The sequence below is a fragment of the Mollisia scopiformis genome (genome assembly GCF_001500285.1).
Source record: "Mollisia scopiformis unplaced genomic scaffold LY89scaffold_14, whole genome shotgun sequence".
Classification (NCBI taxonomy): Eukaryota; Fungi; Ascomycota; class Leotiomycetes; order Helotiales; family Mollisiaceae; genus Mollisia; species Mollisia scopiformis.
The window spans coordinates 1,139,313-1,166,051 of NW_017263594.1; the positions used below are offsets into that span (position 1 = coordinate 1,139,313).

The 26,739-nt window shown below is 47.0% G+C and overlaps 12 protein-coding genes across 12 annotated transcripts; 8 read left to right on the forward strand and 4 right to left on the reverse strand.

Annotated features, from left to right (window-relative positions):
- The first annotated feature begins 1,688 nt into the window (after positions 1–1,688).
- LY89DRAFT_750186 (histidinol dehydrogenase) lies at positions 1,689–3,269 on the forward strand. The gene is made up of 3 exons (XM_018221193.1): positions 1,689–2,063; positions 2,117–2,816; positions 2,868–3,269. Exons 1-3 carry the CDS (start codon positions 1,702–1,704, stop codon positions 3,105–3,107), a joined length of 1,302 nt encoding a protein of 433 aa, XP_018070371.1. The 5' UTR covers positions 1,689–1,701; the 3' UTR covers positions 3,108–3,269.
- A 10-nt stretch (positions 3,270–3,279) lies between these two features.
- On the reverse strand, positions 3,280–4,647 carry LY89DRAFT_648126 (uncharacterized protein). Its single transcript, XM_018211992.1, has 3 exons — positions 4,541–4,647; positions 3,478–4,487; positions 3,280–3,422 (listed from the first exon to the last, which is right to left on the reverse strand). Exons 1-3 carry the CDS (start codon positions 4,560–4,562, stop codon positions 3,378–3,380), a joined length of 1,077 nt encoding a protein of 358 aa, XP_018070372.1. The 5' UTR covers positions 4,563–4,647; the 3' UTR covers positions 3,280–3,377.
- An 83-nt stretch (positions 4,648–4,730) lies between these two features.
- Positions 4,731–7,391, forward strand: LY89DRAFT_648128 (E1-like protein-activating). The gene is made up of 4 exons (XM_018211993.1): positions 4,731–5,150; positions 5,197–5,305; positions 5,362–6,672; positions 6,721–7,391. Exons 1-4 carry the CDS (start codon positions 4,954–4,956, stop codon positions 7,207–7,209), a joined length of 2,106 nt encoding a protein of 701 aa, XP_018070373.1. The 5' UTR covers positions 4,731–4,953; the 3' UTR covers positions 7,210–7,391.
- A 736-nt stretch (positions 7,392–8,127) lies between these two features.
- On the forward strand, positions 8,128–10,166 carry LY89DRAFT_670543 (uncharacterized protein; the record flags this gene model as incomplete). The annotated part of the gene is made up of 2 exons (XM_018213168.1): positions 8,128–9,908; positions 9,998–10,166. 2 exons carry the CDS (start codon positions 8,128–8,130, stop codon positions 10,164–10,166), a joined length of 1,950 nt encoding a protein of 649 aa, XP_018070374.1.
- Positions 10,167–10,356: 190 nt separating this feature from the next.
- LY89DRAFT_618771 (ribosomal protein S18) lies at positions 10,357–11,348 on the reverse strand. The gene is made up of 3 exons (XM_018210850.1): positions 11,224–11,348; positions 10,774–11,174; positions 10,357–10,715 (listed from the first exon to the last, which is right to left on the reverse strand). Exons 1-3 carry the CDS (start codon positions 11,327–11,329, stop codon positions 10,485–10,487), a joined length of 738 nt encoding a protein of 245 aa, XP_018070375.1. The 5' UTR covers positions 11,330–11,348; the 3' UTR covers positions 10,357–10,484.
- A 149-nt stretch (positions 11,349–11,497) lies between these two features.
- LY89DRAFT_587179 (alpha-L RNA-binding motif-containing protein) lies at positions 11,498–12,116 on the forward strand (the record flags this gene model as incomplete). The annotated part of the gene is made up of 2 exons (XM_018209412.1): positions 11,498–11,653; positions 11,712–12,116. The coding sequence occupies 2 exons, from the start codon at positions 11,498–11,500 to the stop codon at positions 12,114–12,116; spliced, it is 561 nt and encodes a 186-aa protein (XP_018070376.1).
- A 3,210-nt stretch (positions 12,117–15,326) lies between these two features.
- On the reverse strand, positions 15,327–16,423 carry LY89DRAFT_685883 (ser/Thr protein phosphatase-like protein superfamily). Its single transcript, XM_018215162.1, has one exon. The coding sequence runs from the start codon at positions 16,270–16,272 to the stop codon at positions 15,412–15,414; it is 861 nt and encodes a 286-aa protein (XP_018070377.1). The 5' UTR covers positions 16,273–16,423; the 3' UTR covers positions 15,327–15,411.
- Positions 16,424–16,615: 192 nt separating this feature from the next.
- LY89DRAFT_735167 (uncharacterized protein) lies at positions 16,616–17,383 on the forward strand (the record flags this gene model as incomplete). Its single annotated transcript, XM_018219982.1, has 2 exons — positions 16,616–16,729; positions 16,787–17,383. The coding sequence occupies 2 exons, from the start codon at positions 16,616–16,618 to the stop codon at positions 17,381–17,383; spliced, it is 711 nt and encodes a 236-aa protein (XP_018070378.1).
- A 785-nt stretch (positions 17,384–18,168) lies between these two features.
- LY89DRAFT_670549 (uncharacterized protein) lies at positions 18,169–18,939 on the forward strand (the record flags this gene model as incomplete). Its single annotated transcript, XM_018213169.1, has 2 exons — positions 18,169–18,469; positions 18,557–18,939. The coding sequence occupies 2 exons, from the start codon at positions 18,169–18,171 to the stop codon at positions 18,937–18,939; spliced, it is 684 nt and encodes a 227-aa protein (XP_018070379.1).
- A 364-nt stretch (positions 18,940–19,303) lies between these two features.
- Positions 19,304–20,937, forward strand: LY89DRAFT_750204 (uncharacterized protein; the record flags this gene model as incomplete). Its single annotated transcript, XM_018221194.1, has 4 exons — positions 19,304–19,834; positions 19,878–20,060; positions 20,114–20,426; positions 20,911–20,937. The coding sequence occupies exons 1-4, from the start codon at positions 19,497–19,499 to the stop codon at positions 20,935–20,937; spliced, it is 861 nt and encodes a 286-aa protein (XP_018070380.1). The 5' UTR covers positions 19,304–19,496.
- Positions 20,938–21,513: 576 nt separating this feature from the next.
- On the reverse strand, positions 21,514–22,633 carry LY89DRAFT_685884 (uncharacterized protein). The gene has a single exon (XM_018215163.1). It carries the CDS (start codon positions 22,379–22,381, stop codon positions 21,566–21,568), a length of 816 nt encoding a protein of 271 aa, XP_018070381.1. The 5' UTR covers positions 22,382–22,633; the 3' UTR covers positions 21,514–21,565.
- A 1,011-nt stretch (positions 22,634–23,644) lies between these two features.
- Positions 23,645–26,266, forward strand: LY89DRAFT_648147 (uncharacterized protein). The gene has a single exon (XM_018211994.1). The coding sequence runs from the start codon at positions 23,786–23,788 to the stop codon at positions 26,210–26,212; it is 2,427 nt and encodes an 808-aa protein (XP_018070382.1). The 5' UTR covers positions 23,645–23,785; the 3' UTR covers positions 26,213–26,266.
- The last annotated feature ends 473 nt before the right edge of the window (positions 26,267–26,739 follow it).

A 26,739-nucleotide genomic window follows, 5' to 3' on the forward strand; every position in this document is an offset into this window, starting at 1 on the left:
CATGTGCTGTGCGGGTTCGCTGGATTTGAGGTACAGATCCGCGTTGCGACCCTAGATGAATTTGGACGCCACAGTCGCCACAGGGCTGTTAACAATTTCCTATATATTAAGAGAGACTTAGAGCTCAGGTAAAACGTTTTCACATATTTGAGGGATAGTATAAGCTTGGCGATATAGCTATAGTAGAGAAGGGCTCCCTACAAAACCTCAGCGACGGACTCAGTACCACGCCCAAGCTAACTCAATTCGACTAGGTAGTAGCAGGGGACAAAATGGCACACCTTAAGCGAGTATAATGTGCCGGTTTGCCGTGCTCTCAAGAGATAAGATGTGGAGCATCTTTGCCCTTCCCTTTATCACCCTCTTCCATCATCCTTCTTCTCTTTCTCTCTCTCTCTCTCTCTCTCCACGCCTGTTAACTTGTGGAATATGGCTGTACCAAAAGTAAGCTTTTAGTACTGATTCCAATGCTTTTGAGTGCACTTTTATGGTGTGGAAGTTCTTTAAATGGCTCTCATATCGAGCTTTGGAGAACATCAAAAGACTTAGTTTTTTAAGCTAACAAGGGAGAGAGACTAAGAGCTTTGACCTTAAGTCACCAAGTGGTCTCAAGCCCATGTTAAGTGCTGACGACATTGACACCAGCCCCTGGCGAGTGGAGACTGGCTCCTAGTAAGTGCTCTTAGCCCTGGTCAGGGGAGAAGACCATGAGACTGACCCCTTCCTTTTCCCTTGCACCAGCTCTTAGAAACCCTGCATTAAAGTGGAATCCTCAAAACTCTCCTCATAATCCTTGTTTTTACCCCTGCTCTCACTCAAAAGTGCCTGGCATTTCCGAAGAAAAGTGCAAAAATAAGAGCTGGCGTGGTACTGAGTCCGTCGCTGAGGTTTTGTAGGGGCTGTTACGCTATAAAAGGAGACTCTTCGCAAATCAGGCGTGGGGCGACGACATAAATATAATTTTTTTAGTTAAAGGCATTTAAAGTATATTAAAGTGGCCACGGAATATAATTTACGAAAAATTATAAGAGATATTGCGTTGTGCATAAATTTTATAATACTTGAAGTCAATGTACCGGCTAATTTTTCCGGCACGTAGGGTTTTCCGCTACGCAGGGATGGACGTTACTCTAGTCGTTTGTAATATTGTCAACCATGAGATTACCACTGCCTAATATTCGGAGCATCTGTGTTTCAAAAACAAATCTTCAGGCTCTGGTGCCTCCTAAGCGAGTTCTTACAGGCCCCAATTATAGCGCATTCAGAGCACGAGGTTCTAAACATTTAGCGATGCCAGGTACCTCAGACCTAGAAGAGTGTGTTACCATAGCTTAGGGATAGTCGGTGGCCCAGAAACTGGTCGTCTCTATCTCGTGGTGGGGGATGATTCTCGGATCGGCCCCACCTAAGTTCATCCCCCTCTTCCGACTCCAGACGGACACCTTTCTCCACAGAACAGGAATCTCCTGATACTAGATGTTTTTGCATCTCGTTGATATCCAATAATATTCCTGAGACATGACAATGCGGGGAAGTTCTAAAGTTTCTCATCTTCATGCCTCCGGAAGCCATTTCTTCGGCACGAATGTAATTAAAGGAGGCAACATCCCCTTGCCTGATATCTTCGATCACCAGAGAGACAATATTGCTCAACTAATTTGATATTCACCACATACCCAAATTGAATCTTAAATCCTCATCATGGTCGTCTACCTGAAAAGCAAACCCCACGCAAACGGCACGAGCTCCAGCCCAAAAATTGACGTTCCGAGCATCGTACAAGGAGTCATCAACGACATTCGCACCAAAGGAGATTCCGCAGTGCGTTCTTATTCCGAGAAATTCGACAGGTGGTCTCCATCATCGTTCAAACTCTCATTTCAAGAAATCGAAAACATCATTTCCAAAGTACCGAAGCAAACCATTGAAGATATCAAGACAGTTCAACACAATGTCCGTACTTTTGCTTTGGCACAGCGAGAATCTCTCAAGGACTTTGAGTTGGAGATCAGGCCTGGCGTTCATCTTGGACAGAAGAATATTCCCATTTCAGCTGTTGGAGCGTGAGTCGTTACCCAGCACTGTACTCCAGACATTTATAGTGATAATTCATTAGATATATCCCAGGTGGCCGGTACCCATTGTTGGCGTCAGCTCATATGACAATTGTGACTGCAAAGGCCGCAGGCGTACGTCGAGTGGTGGCTTGCACACCCCCCATCAATGGCGAGATACCTTCCTCGACAATTGCAGCCATGCACCTTGCGGGCGCCGACGAGATCTATATTCTCGGAGGAGTGCAGGCCGTTGCAGCAATGGCCATTGGAACCGAGACCATGGATAAGGTCGACTTCATTGCCGGTCCCGGGAATCCTTTCGTAGCAGAAGCGAAGCGTCAACTTTTTGGAGAAATCGGTATCGACTTACCTGCAGGTCCAACAGAGGTCTTGATCGTTGCTGATCACAAGGCTGATCCGACGACCGTGGCTGTGGATCTGCTTTCTCAAGCGGAACATGGTCCCGATACACCTGCGGTACTGATCACTACTTCTCGGGAAGTGGGGGAGAAGAGTATCAAGGAGGTTGATAGATTGCTGAAGATTCTGCCTACTGCAGCGCTTGCTGGGGTATCGTGGGATACATTCGGAGAGGTCATTGTGGTCGACTCTCTGAATGAAGCTTATGAGCTTGCGGACAAGTATGCTAGTGAGCATGTCCAGATTTTAACTGAACATCCACGAGAGGCATTGGAGAAGATGTCGAATTATGGTGCATTGTTTCTTGGAGAGAAAACTTGTGTCTCATATGGTGACAAGGTAAGTTACGATTGTGCTATACTTGAGCACAATGGCTAATGATCATTCTAGGTGATTGGCACGAACCATGTTCTGCCCACGAAGAAAGCCGCTCGCTTTACTGGGGGACTGTGGGTCGGAAAGTATCTAAAAACTGTGACTTATCAAGAAGTCACTTCAGCTCAGGAAAGTGGTGAGTTGGGAGTGCTTTGTGGCCGAGCTGCAAGAGCAGAGAATTTTGAGGGTCATGCAAGATCTGGGGACATTCGAGCAAACACTTATTTGGGGGAGAGCTTTGGGTGGTTGCAATAATTGTCATACATGGTTGGAAAGATTATCAAGCAAGCAGGGAACGACGAAGGATCGACTTCGGTCGGCTAGAAGCTGCTCTAGCTATCGTCAAGCTGCTCAAGTAGAGTGGATCGTAGTCAAGGCTGAATATGGCAGATTGAAAACCGAGATTCTTCCTCGTAATGGAATATCGGAATACGTGATCTTATGCGAACAAGACAACGGTCCATTGACACTTGGAATACGGGATCTGAGGCTGAAGACCTTCATGGGTATCATTGTGTGTGCTGACTAATACAAGCTTTGCTTCTCTAGATGGATCATGCCATTTGGCGGCTAGATGCAGTGTGTCAGCGATCATGAGTGTGAGAAATAGCAATAAGTCACTTACAGGGACGAATTGCCGGAGGTGAACGCCCGCTTCCTTGAACACAGCAGCAGTCTCAGTATCCATGCTATAACCTTGGCTATAGACTACCTCACTGATCCCTACTTGGGCGATTTTGATACTGCACGTCAAGCAGGGACAGGTATCACAGTACAGAATCGCACCCTCTCTGATCCGCTCGCGGCCAGCCTCTAAAAGAGCATTCTCTTCGGCATGAATACACAGACATGTGCCGAGTCCAACGCCAGATCCTTGGCCTTCGTTGCATCTTGGACAACCACCCTCTCCGCAATTCTTCAGCCCTCGTGGTGTTCCATTGTATCCAGTGCTGATCACACGCTTCTCCCGGACAAGCACACAACCCACCCTTCGCTTCATGCAGTTACTTCTGTGTGCCGCAAGCGATGCCAGTTGCATAAAGTATTGGTCCCAGCTCGGTCGTAGCCTATCTTCATTCGTCAAGTCCAATTTGCCCAACGTCGCATACAGATGTGCAAGATCTGAAGAAGTATTGAGCAGCCGAACGGTAGCCCGAGAAATTAGAGGTAATAGGCCCGAGTTTGGATTGTACAGATGTTCGTCGGATTTGAGGAGGAATTCTTCAAGAGTGAGACTTTCAGACGAGGAATGTGTCCGTTGTAGTCGTTCTTGGAAACGTTTCCATCTGATACTGACCGGGGCATCAATGCTGACCAGGATGAAGAACGGCCGCCGCAGAAGCTTGTCGAGAATTGATTCGGTGTGGATATCAGTTGTGACCCATCGTTCACGCCATCGCTTTGTTACAAAGTCTAGCAGCTCTTCCGAATTTCGAAATGTGCTTTGGTCCTCAATTGCTGTCGGCTGATCTGGTAGGGTTCTCGAAGATACATCAGAGTTTTGCTTGGTATGTCCGTTGATAGTTAGTGCTTTCAGGATATCCGCATTTTCTGTGTCTTGTCGCAGGTAAAGATGTGTGAATCCGTGATGTTGGACGAGGTAGTTGGCAACTGTCCGTTTGCCGGCACATATGCCTGGAGAGTGATTAGCTATTGCTTTTAGCAACCATATGAGACGCAAGTAATACCTCCGCAGAGTCCGATCAGCATTTTTCAGAATTGATTGCGGTGTGAATGTTCTGTCAATGTCGAATATCAAAGAGAAATGAAGTATAAGAACGCGTCGCGGTTACAGTGAAAAGAGACGCGTTTCCCGCGTCATGCCGCATCACGCCGAGGTTTAGCCAGCATTTCGACTTCAGCCTCCCACTTCCCGCACGTGAGACCATCTCACTTGATCCTTACATCCCATGACTGTTTCGATCTCCACAAGGCAACACAATTTCTGGGAATCATTTGCTTCTTTACATTTGCTTCTTGTAACGTTCAATCCTCTCATCTGAAAATCACAAGTCGCATCTTCGGAACTGAAGCTATCTCTTCCTCGGGAAAGGGTTGTGTGCCCCGCCAAAGTATCAAGAACATCGGCGCATATTCCAAGATGGCTCTCAAATTTGCCCCTTTTGGGTCAGACATAGAATTGCCCTTTTATACCTCCCTCTCCAACTTCAAGATCGATGTCGATAAGCTCGACGATTCCGCCCGACCTGTACTCGGCCTGTACGAGGCGCGAGCGACCAAGCTGCCTGCTGAGAGCTGTCGCATGCAAGTCCTCGGGAATGCTCTGACGAGTAAAGAGTAAGTCAGATATTGGGGACTACCACTTCACTGCTGACTGTCAAAGTGTCCCCGCAGGCTATATTCGAGCTGAGGGCAAGATCAAAAATGTGAACACAATTGAGGATTTCAAGAACGTCGATTTGGCGGCCATGTTACACACTGCCGGAAAACAAGTACGTGTGAACAATAATTATAGACAAAATAAAACTGGGAAAGCTGACAAATATAGATATGGGATGCTATTAACGATGGCACCATCTACTCAATCCCCTCCCTTCTTTCATCCTTCACAATTCTTTCATTTGCGAATCTCAAGAAGTACACCTTCACGTACTGGTTTGCATTTCCAGCCATTCATTCAGAACCGGTTTGGAGGCGAATAGATTTAGAGGATCCGAGTCAGCTGACTTCTCAGGAGTCGGTTGCTCTCGTCGACGAGGTGGGCACTTGGCGATATGGCACTGACAATCGAGAGCACGGATTCTTTCTGGCTAAGAAAGTCCGCTCTATTCCCCATTCTCACGATCAATCTACCACACCAGGCACCCCAGGAGATGAACTAGGATACACATGGACCATTGGATCCCTTCGCCAATTCGAAAGTGGCTTCTTCCGCGGTATACCCGAGGAGGATCGATATGTCGCATTTGTTGATCCGTCAACTTATGCCGAGAATCCCGGCTGGATGCTACGGAATCTTTTAGTATTGATCAGAAGACGATACAAGCTCAGTAAAGTCCAGATCTTATGTTACCGAGACATTCAAGCAAAGAGACATGAAGCAAGAAGCATCATTCTAAAACTAGAAACCGACGAGGATGGTCCACAGACAGATGTAATGCCCAGGGTTACAGGATGGGAACGGAACAGTGCGAACAAGCTTACTTACAAGGTCATCAATCTGGCACAGTACATGGATCCTACACAAATAGCTCATCAGGCTGTTGATTTGAACCTGAAGCTCATGAAGTGGCGCATTGCTCCAGATCTCGATCTCAACAAGATCAAAGAGACCAAGTGCCTTCTCCTCGGCGCGGGAACCTTGGGAACTTATGTTAGCCGCCTGCTCATGGGTTGGGGAGTAAAAAAGATTACATTCATCGACAATGCTACTGTGTCGTTTTCAAATCCTGTTCGACAGCCTTTGTTCGATTTCAAAGATTGCCTCGATGGTGGATCAAAGAAAGCTTATAGAGCTGCTGAAGCGTTGCAAGAGGTTTACCCCGGCGTAGACAGCACCGGATTTGTTATGTCAGTTCCGATGCTTGGTCATCCCATTACTGATGAGCAGAGCACGAGACTCGATTTTGAGACTCTTGAAAAGTTGATGGACGACCACGATGCTATATTCCTCCTCATGGACACACGTGAAAGCCGATGGCTTCCTACCGTCATGGGCAAGGCTAAAGACAAGATCGTTCTGAATGCTGCTCTAGGATTTGACACGTGGGTTGTGATGAGACATGGCGTATTCGCCGCTGATGGAGGAGCTGCGGCTCTTGGTTGTTACTTTTGTAACGATGTTGTGGCACCTTCTGATGTCAGTAACTCACCTTTGAATATCTTGAAAGCTGCTAACGAAATATAGTCTGTCAAAGATCAAACACTTGACCAGCAGTGTACCGTGACTCGTCCGGGAGTTGCTCCAATGGCGTCAGCACAGCTGGTTGAGCTCCTTGCATCAATTCAACAGCACCCAGATGGAGCTCGAGCCCCTGCCCCCAAGATAGCTACCAGTCTAAGTTCCTCGGGTCGAGTTGATTATGAACGCGATCCTCCAAATCATCCGCTTGGCTTGATTCCACATCAGATCCGTGGCTTTGGCGCAAATTTCCAGAACATGTTGATCAGTGGTCAATCTTATGACTGCTGTTCTGCATGTTCTCCCAAAATTGTGGATGAGTATAAGCGATCTGGCTGGGAATTCATCAAGCGAGCTTTGACTGAGAAAGATTATATCACGGAACTCAGTGGACTAGCTGAAGTTCAGAGAGCTGCCGAAGCTGCTGCTGACGATCTTGATTGGGACAGTGAACCAGGAGCAGGTGGCGACGATGAAGACGGAGAACTTCTCTGATATCTTCAGATATGAATGAATTAACGAATGCTATGGGAGGTTGGAACTACAACAGGCGTCTTGCGGTCGGGCATATCAGGGAGCATGGAGGTGTGCGATGAGAAATGGTACTCATCTGGAAAGGAGCGGAGGTTTCTTCCTTGACATGTTGTCTAGATGTAGTTGAATTTACTTTGCCTTCCATTCATTCTATGATCGCCACTCGTGATGTCCAAAATCCAAAGGGACGGGAGTTTTAGATATCTTGATCAACACGTGACTCTCAGTTTCCAAATAGGTTAGTCTACGCTGCTGTACTCCACTTAGCTGCGGAGCTTCCAGCTCATCGGGAAAAAGTGTCAACAGCTCCAAGCTCCTGTCTTTTGCAATTCAAGACATGATTCCGTAAGCCGCTCTGTTCGATCGCCTCTTTTGAAATTCTGTTGATATCATTGATATAGTTATTGTACATAATATTCCTTCTTTTTGGCCATGCGCTCCCAATTGACTCGAAGTATTTTTCGACAACTTCTCTCGAATGAAGGTCTCATAATCCGCTGTCCATCTCAGTGCTCCCTACCTCGAGTCCGCCAACGATGCATTCCTACCTCCATCACAAGATCCCCCCCACGAAGAACACTATTCGGCTTTTCTCAGAAGCCAGCCAGAGAGACGAAAGATGCACAGCTTGCCCCCGGACTGAGTGCGATGGTGCAGTTCAGCATAAGGGAAAGAATCAAAGCCCAGCTACCAGCTAGGGAGGCTATGATCAAGGCGTGGGGATCATTCTTTGATTACAAGGCTAGGAACAAGGAAGCGGTCAACCATGTACAGGCTGGACATGCTCTCAGGACCTATAAATATCTGCGAACTGCCCAAGATGGGGAGAGGAGGCTGCGATCTGGGAACTTGAGAAAAGCCCTCCAAGCGCTTCGGATCATGCCGAAAGATGACAAGACCTTTCACGTAGAGCTCGCAAGACTCTTGTATGAAGACTGTCTGTCAGAAAACGCCAGTGCTGGGAACTCGACTTTCGAGACAAACATAGAGCTCCTATGCTTCGTTGAAGTTTTGACTCAGACTGGGAATTCTTCCGAGGCCAGAAAGCGGGTGGTGGGTCGGCAAACACAGTCTCGAGAAGAATCCGGTCGAGAAGGTAGAGAAGCCATCGAGGGACCGAGTCCATGGCAATTCTGGCACCGGATCCTTCGCGGCTTCGCCAATGAAGATAACGAAGTGGAATTGTTGGAAACGTATAAACTAGCCACGGAGGCCGGATTGGCCGACAACCATCGATTTCAGGACATCATGGTCTCGTTTTATGCGGCAAAGGATGATATTGCAACTACCAAGCAATGGTACGAGAAACTAATGCCAACAGGCGATCGTGCAGCTCCGTCTGTACCAACACTGGAGACGATTCGAAGGCTTTGCATTCGGAATGACGAGTTAAGCTGGTGCAAGGACATTTTTCGAGATCTTCTCGCGAAGGAACCAACAAAGCAGATATGGGACGTTGTCCTCCAATGGGCAGCTGGCGTCTGGGGAAAAGGTGTTGAAGACGTTGAAGGAATGATGGAAGTAATGATTCGACGAAACCCAGACGATGAAGCCACTCAGCCCGATGCTGAAACTATCAATGGCCTGGTTGAACTTGCAATGTCTTTCAACGATGCTTATCTCGCCGAGCGATACATAAGTGTCGGGCTTAAATTTGGCATTCGTCCAAACGCCAAGACGTATGCTCTACAAATGAGCTACAGGGCTGATGCGAATGATTTTCGAGGTGCTCAAGCTGCATATGAGTTATTGCAAGGAGAAGAAATCATCAACAATGAAGACCTGCCTGCTATCAACAAGTACATTCGCGCACTCTGTTCCGCCAAGAATGTAGATTATCACCGGATCGTATCCATCACGTCTGATCTATCGGAGCGTGAAAAACGCCTCGAAGCCGACACAGTGCGTGCTCTCGCGAAACTGTATCTGTCACGAGACGAAAAGGATGATCTTATTGACTTGATCCAATCAGAATCGTACCACTATACTGCTGAAGAGCGGGCTTCAATCAAAGAGGTATTCCTGGATTTCTGTCTCTCGCCTGAGACGAGCACGATGCGTTCTTGGACTGCGTATACCCTTCTACATCCTTTATTCGATGAGACTACTGTGGCCGAGCGTACCCTTCTCATGAGCGAGTTCTTTTCTCGAGGCCGTTGTGACATGGCGTCGTACGTATTTGGACATATGCGAGCCCATAATATGCCAGACCGCCGTCCAGTACTGGATACATACGTCAAGTGTTTCTTAGGTATCGCTTCTTGTGCCGATCAAGAAGCCTTAGATATGGTTCACAATATGCTTAAAATGGACTCAAATATCGAGCCTACCACTGCCCTTTATAACAGTCTAATGCTAGCATACACTGCGTGCGAGGATGCAGACAAGGCACTCGATTTCTGGGACGACATCACAAATTCAAACGAAGGCCCAAGTTATCGAAGCTTGGAAATCGTGTTCTGGGCTTGTTCACAGAAGCCCTTTGGGGATGTGAGGGCAAGGGAGATCTGGGGAAAGATGAGGAAAATGGAGATTGAGGTCACGGGGAAGGTGTTTTCGGCTTATGTTGGAGCATTAGCAGGGCAAGGCAAATTGGATGAGGCCAGAGAGGTCTGTGAGCAGGTACCTGGAGAGCTGGGGCTAAGTGTTGATGTTCTCACGTGAGTCTTCTTTTTTCCAGATTGATGATAGATACTTTCCTCTCGATCCCAAACAATTAGAGAGCTTTTCAATTGACCTTTGCTTGCAGACTGGGCACATTCTACAACGCCATCCCAGGTCAGAACCGCAAAGACTTGGTTGAGGAGTGGGCGAAGGGCAAGTACCCTGAAGCTTGGAAGGAGCTTGAGAAGCTGGGTCGAACAGAGCAAGAAGAGGGCCACATGCTGTTCAACATGAAGAGAGAATTCAAGGCTTAAAGGTGTAGATCATGGATCATATGAAGACAATGTATTACACATAGAACTGATCAGCCTGAAAATGGATTTTGATTTTGACCCAATCATTCAAGTCTCCAGGGACTACTCGTCTCTTTAAGAAGATGTGGTTTATTGATTATTGGAGATGCTGAGCGGTGGAGGTCACAACTATGTCTCACTGAATATTGTCCTCAGGGAAGTTATATTTTTATCGAGTGATTTCTTCATGTGATCCATGCTTCTAAGTTGATAGATCATATTCAATACATATAATGTACATCGGCCAGCTTATGTCCCCCAGTCTTCGACCTAGAATAGCTAATATACTGAAGGCACATCGGTTCTCGAGGGGGTCTGCACCTGCGATCTTCTCTCCGGGGTGTTATATAGAAGCTCCGGATGTCTATGGACACTGGGCATCAACCCCATCCCAATACACCTCCGGATAGCCTTTGAAATCCTCCTCTGGTTCACAGGTCTCAACCCTGTCTCCTTAGAATGGATTATTCGTCCCATCGGCGTCATATATTCTGACATGATCGAAAAGTTCTACAGCAAAGTCTTCGTCAGCCTCTTACTTCATATGCGAATATGCCAGATTAGGTACCCTGTAGTTATCCAGTGGCTTAAAGTCTAATACGTCGAACACATCATGTTGTGGTTTCGCCCTCTTCTTCCACTTGGCCATCTCAACCTCACTCAAATCATGCGGCGCATAAACATCTCCCGGCTTAAACCTTCTCGTAATCTGCCTGGTCAAGGCAACACCATTCCCATACTGCCCTGCTTCCACAGCAGTCGACATTCTTGTCGTATCTTGTGCTCTCTGAGCTACTCGACGGGCCTGTGAAGCAAGGAGACGTTGCACGTTGCTACCAGTTGGTTGTGATCGATTGGCAGGTTCTTGTATGGGATTCGAAAAGTTTGGTCTGATGCTAGGATATGGAGGCTGAGCGCCGTCACCAGCACTGAGGAGGTCGCTGGTCGCTGAAGGGCGAGGAGGTTGATCTGCTTAATGTGAGCTCTTGGTCGAGGAGGTAGACTGATTTCAACAAACCAGCTTGGACGACACGCGAACTCGAAAATGCAGCTCGCAAGCTTGGAGCTTGTCTTGAGACTTGCGTCACCGCATTGAGGCATTGAAATCGTGGAGGTGCCATCATTGCTATGATGTTCTCGCCGTCTTCAAATTGTCCATGTTGCTCGAAGCTGCAATCCTGGAATTCTTAGCGCCGGGAAGACGTTTCTCCGCTTCCGGCGCAGATGTCCAAATTTATTTTGACTTCATTCAAAAATTGTTTCCACTTGAACAGCAGCCCAATTTGGTCAGGATGGTCAGAAAATTGAAGCATCACGAGCAGAAGCTCCTCAAGAAGGTCGACTTCACCACTTACAAGAGCGACAATAACCACCGAGAAGCCGCTGTACTTCGAAGGTACAACATTCAAAAGCCGGCAGATTATCAGAAGTATTCTAGGATATGCGGGGTACGTTCAGTCCCTTAAACATCACATCAAGATTCAATTATGCTAATTATTCGTATAGAACCTCAAACAATTGGCCCACCGCCTTGCCGCTCTCCCTCCCGATTCAGCGTTCAGACACAAGCACGAGACTCTCCTCCTTGCCAAACTCAATGATATTGGACTTCTGCCCTCGACCGCATCTTCTGCAAAGCTCTCAGAAGTTGAGCGCCATGTTTCTGTATCAGCATTCTGTAGAAGGAGATTACCGGTCGTGATGACGAGACTGCGAATGGCGGAAACGGTACAAGCTGCGACCAAGATGATAGAGCAGGGACATGTGAGAGTTGGTACAGAGACGATTACGGACACAGCATTTCTGGTGACAAGAAGTATGGAAGATTTCGTCACTTGGGTGGATGGTAGTAAGATCAAGAGGAACATTCTCAAGTATAGAGAGAAGTTGGACGACTTCGATTTGCTTTGAGAATGGGCCAGAAAAATACTTGTGCTTGTTTCGAAGGAGTGGCTGGATCGGTGTTTCTATCTGGCTGGGATCACGGCATTACATGGAGTTTGGGGACAAAAAGCCTGCATTGGGAGGAGTATATTCTTGTGATAAACAATATCCTTGATTACTTGATAGGAGAAGGAATGCATTCTGCAATGATAACCGGAAGTTCTCCGACATAAATCTCTTGCTATCCATGGCAAGATATTCGAGGCTTCAACTTTTAGTCCCTCGCATCAGAAAAGTAAGTACCTACCACTGCAAAATAATACTATTCCCTTGCATGTCACCGTCAAAGAGATGTTTGTTTTTGTAAAATCCATTGCATTGTATTGCACGTCTATCATTCATGCCGCGCTCCGCCAGTTTTATTCTTTAATATCAATAACGCCTCTCTAGAAACAATGCCATCTAAAGTTTCCTAAATCCCGGTGTGTTTTCCAACAACCGCCAAAGGCCGCTGTCCAAAGATTCTCCAAGATTCTAGAAACACGCAAGCATTGTTATTCTAAGCTGAGGTGGTTGGAGAAGGGAGGCAACCTTGTGTCATCTGAGTAATGACACTGCTGCTTGTGATTGTCTTTCTGAAATGATGTCCCGAGGAATGTCCCTCAGGAATGGTCTGAACAGACATGCTATGGCATCCATGGCAATCATACAGAGCCAGCTCTGTAGCAGTTGAGGTGTAGACAGTCTTGGTGCGGCCGTAATTGGCAGGGGACTGCAACACGACCATAGTGCTGACACATGGGATCGACGTAGGTGTAGGTCGCATATTGGTTGGTGTAATTGGGAAGATATCTTCACGAGCCGTCAAAGTGGGAAATCTGGGATCTGGAGAAGATGCTGCGGCCAATTAGTATGGGGTTTTCTGGTGAGTAAATATGATACTTACAAGTCCATGGTGAAGGGGTCGGATCAACACCTGATGGGACATCCTCATGAACGGTTCGTCTTGGTGGTTGACCTAGGTAACGAGTCTCGGTGATGACAATGGTCTCTGATACCAAAGTGAATGTCTGGGTGAAGGTCTGGACTTGTAGATCATGGACACCAGTTGAGTGGTAACCAGGCAATGGGTCGATAATAGATCGAACATCCTTTTGGGTGGCCAGTGTTCTGATGGGATCAGCACTAGTCAACACACTTGACATGTGCCAGTGTGAGGGGAAGGGGTCGGGAACAGATCGAGCATCATTTTGGGCATCCAGAGTTCTGATGGGATCAGCACTAGTTAACACACTCGACATGTGCCAGTGGGAGGGAAATGGGTCGATAATAGAGCGGGCATCCTCATGAGCTGTAGGTCTTGGGGGTTGACCTAGAAAACGAGTCTCGGTGAGGACCGTGGTTTCCAATGCTTCAGTGAATGTGAAGGTGTAGGTCCGGACATTTGGATCTTGAATACTGGGCGACTGACGAGCAGAAGGCAGCGGATCGATGATAGAACGAGCATCCTTTTGGGGAGTTGGTCTTGGGATTCCACCTAGAGTACGAGTCTTGGTCATGACAGTAGTCTCAGAAGCTAAAGTAAAGGTGTAGGTGAAGGTCCGGACCCATGGATCGTCAATAGTACTCGTCGAGCGAAGAGGTGGGTCGAGGGCAACAAGAGTTGACCATCGTGCCGAAGGAGTTGGTGGATGAATGTCGGTGCCAGTGTGAGTAACCTCAGTCTCGGTATGGTGTGGGCGTGTACGATGTGCAGAGTGGCTGTGGTGATCATCGCTCAAGGTGGTGATGCCGGTTGTGATTTCGCCGGTCGCAAAAGCGAAAAGCAGCGCAACCAAAGCAAGTGCAAGAGTCAAACGAGCCATGATGTTTGTCGGAATGATGTATGGCTTGAGGAGTCTTTTCTTTACTGAAGGGCAATAGCGGTGACTTGCCAAAGGTTTTCCCAAGTTTTGAAGTCCAGTGTCGGAGATGTTTTTGGAAGGTCGAGATTGTTGAGAAAGAGGATTGTTATATAGGTGCCTTCTGGTGTGCTAAACAAGAGATCAGATAGGTCTAACGAAAAGAGGACTAGCTCAATACTATCTCGCTGTTTTTGGAAGTCGTCTGATGTATTGAGAGGTGAATAGGTTCGGCTTGTACCGAGAATCACAATGGTGACACTACCTATCTGTTTTCAAACGTGAATCTTCTCAAAGATAGATTCTTGCTTATACCCGTTGCTTTAGTCTTGAAGTTAGACCTACGTCACTCACCTCAAGTAATTAATCGATTTCAATGGTGCACACTCGTCTCTGAAAGTCCTGTCACTTCGTACTTTACAGATTGAAGCTGGTCTGATCTACATAGGACCAAGTTTCTACCCTTTGAGGTTTTTCGCTCAAGATCAATTCTACAGGCATAGAAGCTTTGTTCATTTCCTAGAACAATACATGCGAAGCTATGAGTCCCCTAAAGGTTTCTCACTTTGGCACGAGCAATCAAACGATTTGAGCGGTCAAGCATCTAACTATGAATGACTCCTAGAAAACAACCATTAAACCGTTCATAGGAACCATATCAATATGTATCTGGCGCTCACACTGTCTTTCTCCAGTTCCAGAAAATTTACAACAAGTCAAGGACCGAGAATTTCCAAGTCTGCAATTACAGTTCAACAGTCCGAATTGCAGGCACTTGCAGAGGCATGTTTGCCTTGAACATCAAACGGAGAAAATTTTACTTCTTCGGGGTATCCAAAAGGACTCCAATATTTTGAGTTGCCCTGACTTTTGTGTGTTTGGCATACTGTTTGTATTTATCCAACATAGGTTAGGTGAAAACACTTCTTGCTTTAAAAACAAATGCTATAGGGAGCTAGATAATCATGCATCTTTGTGATAATCTTAGAGGACAATCTCCAACTTCACTTTTCACACACTTAATCAGGGTGGCCGTTCAACTCAATCATTGAGCACCTTATCTATTGTTACAAGTAGCCAGGGTGAGTAGCCAAAGGAGCCAGAGGGACACGTCACTCTAAATGGTATTTGTATCCCCTATTCTGGCTCTCCAAGAGTCCAAGCTCTGAGTTAACTCCAGCTGACCACTTTAGTCAGGACGTGATCTTTATTTGAATGTGATCCAGGCTGACACACGTCCTTTATCTATTCTTGAAGCTAGAGTAGTTCAAACTGTAATCCTACAATCCTGTCTCCAATATTTTGAACTAAACAGATTGAAAATTTTGAGAATCTGAACCGCACTAAGGGCATGGAGGTAATGGAAATGAAGCTGCATATGCTTCGTGTCTTGAATATCGATACTTGGCTTAGGTTTAACATCACACATGTACCACCCTTCTCACATCAAACACCCTCATTCCATCCTTCTCCACGCTTTCCCTTTCTCTACTGCCAAGAAGTACATATCCCCTCTGGTTACTTAAAATTTTGATTCCATTCCTCACAAATTGTGTCGTGAAATGAGTATGTCCAAACACCCACGCTTTCACTTCACCCCAACTTGGGTCCTCGAGCAAGTCAGTCGCAAATGCAGAGCTCCATGGGTTGCTAACATTCCTCGGGCTGGATGTATCTTGCATCGAAGGCGCATGGTGCGTGACAACAAGTATATTCCTACCCCGCTCACCCTTCACTCTCGATTTATTCTGCAGCTGAATCTCTAGAGCTTGATGGCGCAACCACGTGAGATCAGCCTCGTGGGAAGCATTATGATCGTCCACGGTCCATCCCTCAATCTTTTCAAAGTCCTTGACCTTTCCACGAACCACTTCTTTCGCATTCTCAGGTACTCTGGACCAGAGCGTACAGCCCAGAATCGTGACCTCGGAGTTTGGGGTGTTGTAACGCCTTTGATGCAGCAATACTAACTTTCCATCCAAGACTACTTCATTTTCTAGCTTTTGCGCCCTTTCTAATCCTGCAAGGAAAGAGAGACCGTAGAATTCATGGTTTCCAAGGACGAGGAAAACTTGTTCGAATTGTGCAGCCTGTTTGGCGAGGAATGCCAGGTACGAGTCGTAGTCAATGAGACGACCAATATCACCTGCAAGAATGAGGTATGGAGCTGACGGGGGAATTACGAAAGATGTGTATTGCTGGCCGACCTCTAGGTGTAGGTCGGATAAGATCTGGAAGGCTGAGAGGGAGGATTTGCTGAGGAACGAGCGGATCTTGTTCATGACAGGAGATTTTGAGCTGTGAGTCCGGCGTGTGTGGAATCTGTGTTAAAGTGTACAGAAATAGTGAACACTTCAGCATAGATAGATTTATCTTTTCCTACCCTGCCACCACTCAGCAGGCTTTCAGGGGATGATTTGGGTTGAAAGATAGACGAATGAAGCTACGAGGTAGGTATGTACGCGCCACGTTTTAGCGCCACGCGATGCGCTTAGCCTCATAGGCTCGGTTAGAGGGCTCGCAACATTTCAAGCGCCGACATTCGACCTGTCCTTCTCTTCCCATTTTATCTTTTGTCCTGGACGCTGGCCGTGTTCTATGTTACATCTGGATTTTGATGGAACAATGGAAGCCTTACAACTGAAAGTTGCTCTTCGAATACTCGGACATGCCGGCATACCTACATGTCTTGTAGGAGAGCTAGCACTCAACTACTATAATGTGCCTCGAGTCCTCCACGTAAAGAAGCAATCCAGCTCCGACACTATTGCAATCCTGCCACTGACATTACTTTAGGATATCGAGATATGTGTGCCAGAGAACATGGTGCTGAAGGCCGCATCACTTCTCCGCGGGACAGGTCTCTTCGAGCCCGACGAGATCGAGGAGTTTGATCTGTACAATGAGTACAAACGAGGCTGCCCCCGATTACGATCTTCATCGTGGATATCTCCATCCAGTGCCCTTGTAATTCTTGGAGATAAGATCTATGGTCTCAATCCAATCTCCAAGAACGTACTTTCCCGAGACAAAGTTCCGTCAAACCCATCGTACAGCAGCCAAATCATGGATCTCATCCCACCAGCGGAAATTAATCAGCTCCCAATACCTAGACTACCGGTACTACTGGTTGGACTTTGCCGGAGATTTCTGGAGTCGCATGACGATGTTGCCATGATTGCCGCAGAGCAGTTGGTGGATGGGATGGATCTGGATGATGGCTGGTGCGACAGGAATCTGAGCGGTGTCAGCTCCGCAGTGCTCGAAATGTCAAGCAGGCTAGTTGCTGGGAAGACCTCACGGTTGGACGATTTCTCGGAGAACACGATTACTTGTTTCATTGCAAATGAGGACGAAGTGGAGAGAGTTCGACGGATTCCTGGATACGAGTAGTGCTTGGAAAGGGCGGTCTGATCTGGATCTCTGTCTTCTGTTTCTATGAAAGATCGCACTGTCTGAATTTCATCATTACATCACCATTTAATCAAGAACCAGTGGTAATCCTTTGTTGTATGCCGGGACACTTTGCTCGCATTACAACCCAAAATCTTTTATTCCAACATTTTTTATTGTTTAGCAAATAGCGTAGTGTGCTTTCGAACATGCAGAAGATTAGTTGCTAAGGCATGCGCTACTATCTTTGGTTCTTCAACCAAAATTGTCGTCTGTCTTGAATGCGACCATGTGGCCCACCTTACTTGGTGATTCAGGTCAGCAACATCGATACACCCGCCATATAGAACATCCGATGGCGCGGCTTCGATAGACGGTCAGGCTTTCAGGTTTGCCTGCAACCTTTACAAGCTGGCGGAATTCATGCCTTCCAGCTAGCCGCCTACTCAGCGGCAAATTTGGGCCTCGTGTGTCCTTCGTCGGGGTCGTTGCGCGCGGCAATCTAGAAACAGGTCGAAACACTAGTGGCCCAAACACCAACAACCCGAACACCAACATCATTGTTGGAGAACTTCTGCGAGGCACAAAGATGTACCAAAATGGCTGGTGCGGTACAAATAAGAAGGAGACTCTGCTTGGAGCAATTCTAGAAATTAACCTGAACATTTCTTCAATCTCATAGACAGATCTAGCTCAACGCACATACTCCCTATATATTATTTTTCTGTGTCAAACAGGAACTCGAAACTTTATTCCCACGACAGAGTAGACACCTGAAGACAACAATGCTTCAAGATCGCCTCAATGACGCCGCAATTGCTTTATCTCGGGTCTTGAGCGACGCAAGAATCAAATTTGGGATCTTTGGCGGATATGCCATTGCTGTCCTTGGTGGCCAACGTGAAAGCAAGGACATTGATTGTGTTGCTGCGCTCTCGAAACAGGCGGTCATAAGCCTGTTCGATGGGAAACTTGGATTTGTTGCGGTCCCTCAGACGCGCGAGGACTATGTAGCATTCCTGTGGTCGAACACCCCAAATCGAAGCAATGCAGTACTAGTGGAAATATTCTGTGAACAGTTTCCTGGTCAGTTCTTTATTCCTACACAGCGATATGTGTCAGTCTAAAGCCTATTCTCATGGCCTGTGTTCTAATGAGATCGAAAATGTATAGGGGCTCGCTACTCCATGAGCAACGTCCAACCAAACGCGGTCGCCATCAACGGTGCGAGTCTTGGGAATGGGACAGCGCCATTCCTCGATCCCGTCTATCTCTTCAAAGGAAAGCTTCGTGCAGCAGCAACTCGTGCTAAGTTCCATGACTCGGCTGACCTACGATGGCTTGAAGGACGCTTCCGTGAAACCATAAAGGCTAGAAGGGCTGAATTCAGTTCCAAGTATGTTGGACTTGCGATGAAGAGATACGCGGAACTTGAACCTCTGTTCATCAGGCTGGGTATTGATGTTGCTGTGGCAAAGGATGCGGCTGCCAATTTGGACCCAAACAATCTTCCACGGCCTGCTCCTGGTGATGTGCAACTTGGCATTCTTGGATAAGCTGCGGGTGTGAGCGTTCAGGGTGGTTATTTGATGGTCTGAGCTTATATTGTTCAACACGATTCCTGTCTACTCACACAAAAAAAGAGAAATGAAAAACACGCAGAGATTTCAAAATTACAGAGAGACACGAGAGCCACAATTCGATGACTTTCCCCTGAAAAGTGATTGTGCAAGCCACATTAAGCCCCCTATTTCCGCAGGGGTAGACTCGGTTATTTACCGAACCAGCTACGAATTCGGCAAGCCTTATGAAAACCTCCGCAAAAAGCACGCAGCTTTGTGTCTCTGAACGCCACAGTATAGAAAAAGTTAAATGTTTGCTTGTTATCTCTCCTTGGTGTGTCATGGGTGGAGATTAGTCCCCTAGTTGCCGTTTGATGTATGTTTTCCCTTGCTACCAGTTCTATTTCACTTCCTTTCCGTCCAGATCTCGAATTGCACTGTAGAGCTTGAGCAGGTTTGGAGATACTATCTCCTTCTTAAATCGAGGTACTATTTCCCCCATTGACTGGTTGCCGGATCTGCTGAACGTTTGCCAGATACTTATCGTCGCGATGCGCATATTCCTGCAGTTGCTGCTGGCAGCTCTCCCTGCCACAACATTCGAAAGATCCTCAAAACGAGGTCTTGTCTTCACCCCAGCGAAGCCTTTCCCTGCAGACGATCAGTACTGGATTCAGCCAAGTAGCGATTTGACCTGGTATTACAATTACATGGCACAGCCGTCACCTCAATATGCCAACATCTCCCAATCGAAGTTCGAATTCATTCCGATGATGTGGGGCGCACCAACAAACACCTCAGACAACACATTTTCTGACACGGTTCAGTCCCTGATCTTCAATGGGATGGATATACAGCATGTTCTTACCTTCAATGAGCCAGATGGACCGTTTACGCATGGATGCTTCTTTAGCAGCACAAACCTGGAAAAGAGAGATTGTACCTCTACAGCAAATGGGAATTAAGGCTGTGGCCCCAGCAGTCACACAGAGGAGCTTGCCCTGGCTGGCGAACTTCTACGGAAACTGTACGAGTTGCAATCCAGACTTCATCCCGCTGCACTTCTACGGTGATTACAAGGACTTCACAACCTATGTTGGAAGCGTGGTCTTTGCGTAAGCTTCACTCTCCGCGGTCTTGCGGCTTGGTAAAGCTAACAAAAGCCCAGGTATCCTAATACACCAATCTGGATCACCGAGTACACCTACGATCACCAATCACTCCAAACCACCCAAGATTTCTTCAATATTTCTGCCAAGTACCTCGATGGCACCAGCTTTATCGAGCGATATTCCTATTTTGAGGCTTTTCGAAGTTATGGAAGCAATGTTGGTCTGAATGCTGCGATGTTAACAACGGGTGGGCTTTTGACTAGCATCGGGAGTTGGTATCTGGGTGGGGCTGCTACGAATAATATACGGACTGGTCCAGGATCAGCGGCATCACATACTGTATCGATGCCAGTAGTTGTGTCACTAATTGTGCTATTCTTGATTTCTATGGAAATATCAGACGACATTTGTTCACATTCGCTTTTAACACGGTTAGTTGGCGTCGCCGCTCTGCTCAGGCGCTACTCACCATCACCTCACCCTCTACTCAGGCTGCTCAATCACGTTCCTTCTCTCGCTTCTAGTGACTAATCATAATATACTTACTATTCGGTTCTGCCGTGCGAAAGTTGGCAACTTTACACGACTATGTTTAGGGTGACCAAGTCGGCTCTTAGGCAACCAAACAAGAACCCCCTAAAAATCTATCGTTTTAATCTTAAGGCAGATTTATTTTGTGATATATTGTTCGTCCCTGGATAGAGAGACGCATACTGTTGCGAGACAAGTTCACGGATTAGACCTCCGACGTCACTCCCTCGCAATTGTTTGAAGATACGGCCGATCTGTCACTATTCTGCAAGCATTTTTCCTCTAGGAAACCAGTTTGTAACGAGAGCTACTGCAGCCGTAGGAGTCTTATCGAAGTTCGGAGTGTTAATAAGAAAGTTTTATCAAGGAAGGATACAGCTCCAAGCCTTGAATGCCACTTCCACCTGGGAATATGCGTTCCGGGGTTATGTTTGATGAGTTATGATTAAGAGAGGAGCGACTTGGCGGAGAGCCGTGGCTACTATTAGATCGCTACTGGCCCCTTACCTTCTAGACTCTCCAGGCACTAACGTCTACTATGAGCAGCGCTTAGCACGCCTTCGCTTTGCTCCCCCTCTCTTCAACAACACTTCATGATCACCTCTACCCTCCTCGTACCTCTCTCCAACGGCCTTGTCTTTCGTAACCACTCGCACCATACCTACTATAACCTGACCATACCTCTTGGCAACGAGGTAGGTCCCTGAGAAGGAGAGGTCATGGAAGAAGCAACGGTGTGGGGAGGTGCGATTACCCGCGAGCAATTACAGCAAACGATCAGGCATCTCTAGAAGCTAGATGAGCACCTGAGGCGCCAAGCGAGAACCCTGCTCCCCGAAGTAGGCTAAACGCGCCATCTGAGTATCTCGCGAGAAAAGGAGATTGCGAGTAACCTGGGATTTTACATAATGAGGGGCTTCAATTAGCACCCTTGCATCCAAGTTGTGCGGAGCTAGATTTCTTGCCTTACACCACCATCAAACCTCAAACCCCTTCACGTTGTCCTCATCCTCCTCATCTAAATCCTCCATTACAACTTCCAAAGCTTCATCGTTCTCCCCATCATCATCTCCCCTATTATCCGAAGTCATACGCCAAAAATTCCCCTCCTCTAATTTCCGACTCTCAAGCTTATCCTTCCAGGGCCAAAAACTAAACCGCACTTTCCTATAGCAAATAGCATATATCCTCTCCCCCTCCATACGCGCTTTATCCATTAGTATATTGGCCCTGCCATATCCTACCTCACCGCCAACGTTTAAATCCGCAAAACCACCCAGCGGGAGAGTTGCTCCCATGCTCGCGATATCCGCAATGGGGACTTGGACCCCAAGGGAAGTTTGAGAAGTGTAAGACGACGACCGGCCAACTGTCGCATCGACCGCAGTATAATACCCGACAGTAAAATACACAGCTCGACTTCCGTACTCAACCTCATTCTGTAGCCACTCCTTAGCCTCGTCACTTTCACACGTCTTCTTAAACAAGGCTTTCGGTTGTCTAAGTTGGTAATGACGAACTTCGCACTCTTCCAACCACTGGCTATCGCTGTTTGATTTAGAAAATGAGCTGGTGAGGAGTTGTATGACTTGTAACGCGAAGGATTTGTTCGTGGTCGTTTTTATAAGTTTTCCGAGGTTGGCTTGTGGGTGTATGAAGTAATCAGTGCCGGGTTCGAGGGTTAGGCCGGTGAAGGCGTCTTGGTCTGGTTGACTAATGTTGGGGATGAGACTACCGAGACGAATGGTCGTGTGCAAGGGAGCGATGTTTGGGAGGAAGTATTTGTTTGCCATTATGAAAATGCCAAAGCTAGATTATGTCTTCGGCTATCGATGGATTGCTAGCCTGGTGTCAAGTGGGTTTTTTGGATGGTGGTAGGGAGACTTGGGACATGAAGCAGTTTTTCTATTGCTTATTGATTCTGCGATAGCAGGTAAGGAATAAAAAATGCAAGTAGACCCTTGAGAGCATCGAGATTCTTGCCGCTGTACTGTGGAGATCGATGATCTGATGGAAATACCGCCCGGGATGGTCGACAGCTAGTGTTGAGTCTTTAGATTCTCTTCTCAAATTTCGATGTATTTCTTAGCCCCGACCTAACAAGGCTCGATGCATCATAGCATGGCTTCCGGCGGGGCGTCTGCATCTGAGCGCTCACAACATCATTCGTGATTCTTAAGGCGGCCCTGAAGAGGCGCATTATTGATAAAGCCATAAGGCTTCCTAAAGCAAATGAGCAAATGCCACAACTCGGAAGGAAAGGTCAAGCAATGCGAGAGCAGCACAAACTGTCACTTGTCCTTGGTTCAGCTGAAAATATATCCAATAGTAATAATGTGGCGGTTTTATTTATTACCTAGACCAATGGGTAGATGCCAGCGAGCGTTCCCGCTTCTCGTGAGATATGTTCTATTTTTGTGATTGGAACCTTACTGCAGCTCAAATTACAACATTGTGACACCAAACATCGAGCTGATGCCACAACGTGACATTAATTGCACGCTGCTTCCACAAACGCATTTCATTTGTTCAAGATATTCGAAGAGATTATTGAGACTCTTCTCAAAAATTCCAGGTAGCAGAAAGAAGAATATTGGTACAGAGACATTCCTTTCACAAGCAGCTGTGCTAGATCGACAATACGAAGACAACAAGCACCTTGACAAACAACTTCCAACATGATATCATTTTTCAAATCGATAACGCAAACGAATCCCTTAGACCCCCCCGAAGAGCCAATTGACATAGAGCTTACCAATGTGCATTTTGAATTGGAGAAGCCATTCGCTCCATGGACATTTATGGACGATTATAGATTGGACGACGCCAAGAGAGCTGCGCGCAATAATCCCAATTCAGCAGAGTTCGCAGAGAAACTGAGTGACTTGTACATGGCAAGATGTCGAAGATTCAGACTTTTTGGGAGGTGGAATGAACGACCCGGACGGCTTTTTTTGGATTCCGAGGCTGCCCTCGTCGAAATTGCTAGAACGATGGGCCCGGGTTTCACGTCAGAGGAAGGGAGCCCAGCATTGTTGCGACGTTGGAGCAAGTGGAGCATTTTACAAGAGTATAAATTCGCACGTGTTGGAGATATCGGGCTTCTGGAGTTCGCTATCTCACTCGCTGTGCGTGTGCTGCGTGACACTCCTGAAGGCCATCCAAGCCTACCACACCGCCTGACCAACCTAGGCAATATGTGTGCCAAGAGATTTGAGCGAAGTGGCTACGGCGACGACATTGACCGGGCAATCGAGTATGCTGAAAAAGCTTTGAAATGTTCTGAGACTATGAATGTTGAGGAAAAAGCTTATCTGAAAGGACGGCTGATGCGGAATGTCGCTATTAAGCTCGAGATGCGCGACCAGAGACTCTCGAGTATTCGCGACCTAAACGCTGCGATTTCAATGATGGGCACAGCGATAACGTTGGTGAATGAAGATAATCCTGACTGGGCCCTTTTCAACGGCGAACTCGGCAACATGAAAGCAAGTCGGTTTCGGAGGACGAAGGAAATCACCACCGACTTGGATGAGGCGATCGAGAAGATGGAGTCCGCGCTGGCGCTATTACCGAAACATCATCCCAACAAGAGCCATTTACTATGCGATTTAGGAGACCGATATTTGGATCGGTACCAAAGGCTCCACGGCAAGGAAGACTTGGAGAAATCTATAAAGATATCACGCAAATCGCATGATATAAGGGAGGCTCGGGATCCTGATCGTGGAAAGCCTTGGTGCAGTATGGTGTGCAAGTATGTTATTCGAGCTCAAGACTTCCCAAATCGCGTTAATATCGCGACGGCGATCAGCGCCACCAGACACGGACCTAAACTCCCAGAAGGGGACCCATTGGAGATGGAAGCGTTAGAACGCCTAGGTGATGCGATCATGGCGAAACACAACTACAACTATGGCATAGATCACAGATATTGTGACAAGGGGATTGATAAGTACGCGGAGGCTATCCAGGTGAAAAATGGACCGCCTCTAACGACTATTCGCATAGCTAAGAAGATCGCCGAGTATTCGATGAGGTTTTCGCGTGAGCGCATTGCTTGCATTAATGCTGCGCGAATATATACGCACGTAATCAAGGTGGTGTGGCCGCGACTAAATCCTCGGACTTTGTCAAGAGACGACATGGAGTTTGTCATTCGGCACCTATCAGGTTTAAGTTCCCTGGCAGCGGTCAGTGTTATGAAAAGCGGAAAATCTGCGTCAGATGCCCTTGTCGCTTTGGAATCTGGCCGAGGACTGATGGCGAGTCTGACAATCGATTCAAGATCCGACGTCTCTGCCTTGAAAGAACAACATGCGGACTTGTACAAGCGGTACATGACATTGCAAGATGAAATCTCGTCAAATATTTCATTGGGTAGTGAGCCGGAGAAATCTGCGGAGGAATCTACAACTGTTGCCATCTCTCAGCGAAACCGCAAGGTTCGTGAATTTGACAAGCTTGCAGAAGAGATCCGGTCATTGGAGGGTTTTGAGCACTTTCAACAACCACTGCCACATGCCGAGCTTGTTAGTCTAGCGGAGTTTGGTCCTATTGTATGCTTCAACACCACATCGCAAAGATGTGATGCTTTTCTCGTCACTCGCAATGGCATCCAATGCTTGGAGTTATCTGCTCAATATGACAAGATTCAAGAATTCGTTATTGAGCTCGTTCGAAAGAAAGAGATCTTTGCTTCTGGGAACCAAAGTCAGACGAGCGAAAGGAACCAGAGGCTACGCGAGATTTTGGCAGAGCTATGGAAACTTGCTGTGGAACCTGTTCTGAGTTGTTTAGGGTTGATATCGAATGACCCACCCGCAAAATTGCCCCGTATATGGTGGGTTACTAGCGGACCCATGGGACTATTACCTCTTCATGCTGCAGGTTCGAACTGGGGAAATTCTCGAGAGAACACAGCAAGTCACGTCGTATCCAGTTACGTGCCGACGTTCAGGGCTCTAGCGTATGCTCGACAGAAGATGTTTAAATCGTTACTTGAGCCAAGTCGTGAATGCCTTATCGTAAGCATGCCTGAGACGGAAGGCCTGTTTTCCCTAGATGTTGCGAAAGAGGTTAAAGCCGTGCAAAAGCACCTCGAGTCGCAGGGTAACACTGTATCATCCCTTGAAATTCCGCTCCAAAAAGAGGTCCGTTCGAAACTTCAGTCAGCTAGCATCGTACATTTTGCATGCCATGGCGAGTCTAATGCTTTGAATCCTTCCTGCAGTGGACTTCGACTTGCTGGTAAGGATCTTCTCAGAGTTCGCGATCTTGCAGCAATGTCCCTCGATCAAGCTCAAATCGCATATCTCTCTGCATGCTCAACCGCCGACAACAGTGTGGATGATCAACTGGTGGAGGAATCAATTCATGTCGCAAGTGCATTTCAACTTGTCGGTTTTCCGCATGTCATTGGGAGCTTATGGCCGGTGAGTAATAAGATTGCTGAGATAGTGGCACCGAAGTTCTATGAGTCTTTGGCCAAGCATCTTCAAGCTGGTGAGAATAATAACGATGCAATAGCGTATGCGTTAGACGACGCAGTAAAGAATTGGCGGAGAGGAAGGAAAACTGAGAGATTTATATCGTGGTGTCCTTTCATACACATTGGTGCTTAATTAATGAATCTCTTACTATCTTAAATTTATTTCTCTTGGAATAAAGTTCAGAAGTGTGAGACTTGAAGAATTGGGCTTATGAGTATATCGCGGACCCAGGCACATTTCATTTTACGACCTCGTATATCGTTGAGAGTAGCTACAGACCTTAGTAGAAGGGGTTGACGATAAATTCCATGGATGTTGTGTCTCTGCTAGAGAGCTCGCCTATTTCCAAATTTGCCGACATCGAAGATACCAGCACTGTCACTCTCTCTGGCTGAAAGCATCAAGATCAGATGGTTGTCCCTACGTACAGGTAGGGGCATAAGTATTCATCTCCGCAGCGGGTGTCTCTTCGCTCGCTTTAATGAGAAAGTTCGTTTTTCGCGTGGGGGGTTAGTGGTCAATGCCGTCGCTGATGCTTTGGAGTGGTTATTTTACAGGTCAGACCATTTAGTATATCTGGATTTCCCTGGTTTGATGTCACATCTGAAGTCGAATGACATGTTAGTCAGTGGCATGAAGCAGAGGTTGATACTTAATTA

Coding starts and splice junctions, on each gene's coding strand:
- LY89DRAFT_618771 (XM_018210850.1), bottom strand. CDS start 11,329: ATGATGGCACCTCCACGATTTCAATGCCTCAATGCGGTGACGCAAGTC. Junction 11,175..11,223: donor TTCGCGTGTCGTCCAAGCTG/GTTTGTTGAAAT, acceptor CACATTAAGCAG/ATCAACCTCCTCGCCCTTCA. Junction 10,716..10,773: donor AGCCACTGGATAACTACAGG/GTACCTAATCTG, acceptor ACTTTGCTGTAG/AACTTTTCGATCATGTCAGA.
- LY89DRAFT_648128 (XM_018211993.1), top strand. CDS start 4,954: ATGGCTCTCAAATTTGCCCCTTTTGGGTCAGACATAGAATTGCCCTTT. Junction 5,151..5,196: donor AATGCTCTGACGAGTAAAGA/GTAAGTCAGATA, acceptor TGACTGTCAAAG/TGTCCCCGCAGGCTATATTC. Junction 5,306..5,361: donor TACACACTGCCGGAAAACAA/GTACGTGTGAAC, acceptor TGACAAATATAG/ATATGGGATGCTATTAACGA.
- LY89DRAFT_685884 (XM_018215163.1), bottom strand. CDS start 22,381: ATGGCAAACAAATACTTCCTCCCAAACATCGCTCCCTTGCACACGACC.
- LY89DRAFT_685883 (XM_018215162.1), bottom strand. CDS start 16,272: ATGAACAAGATCCGCTCGTTCCTCAGCAAATCCTCCCTCTCAGCCTTC.
- LY89DRAFT_648126 (XM_018211992.1), bottom strand. CDS start 4,562: ATGCTGATCGGACTCTGCGGAG. Junction 4,488..4,540: donor GCTGATCGGACTCTGCGGAG/GTATTACTTGCG, acceptor ATCACTCTCCAG/GCATATGTGCCGGCAAACGG. Junction 3,423..3,477: donor ACCTCCGGCAATTCGTCCCT/GTAAGTGACTTA, acceptor CACTGCATCTAG/CCGCCAAATGGCATGATCCA.
- LY89DRAFT_648147 (XM_018211994.1), top strand. CDS start 23,786: ATGTGTGCCAAGAGATTTGAGCGAAGTGGCTACGGCGACGACATTGAC.
- LY89DRAFT_750186 (XM_018221193.1), top strand. CDS start 1,702: ATGGTCGTCTACCTGAAAAGCAAACCCCACGCAAACGGCACGAGCTCC. Junction 2,064..2,116: donor CCCATTTCAGCTGTTGGAGC/GTGAGTCGTTAC, acceptor ATAATTCATTAG/ATATATCCCAGGTGGCCGGT. Junction 2,817..2,867: donor GTGTCTCATATGGTGACAAG/GTAAGTTACGAT, acceptor TGATCATTCTAG/GTGATTGGCACGAACCATGT.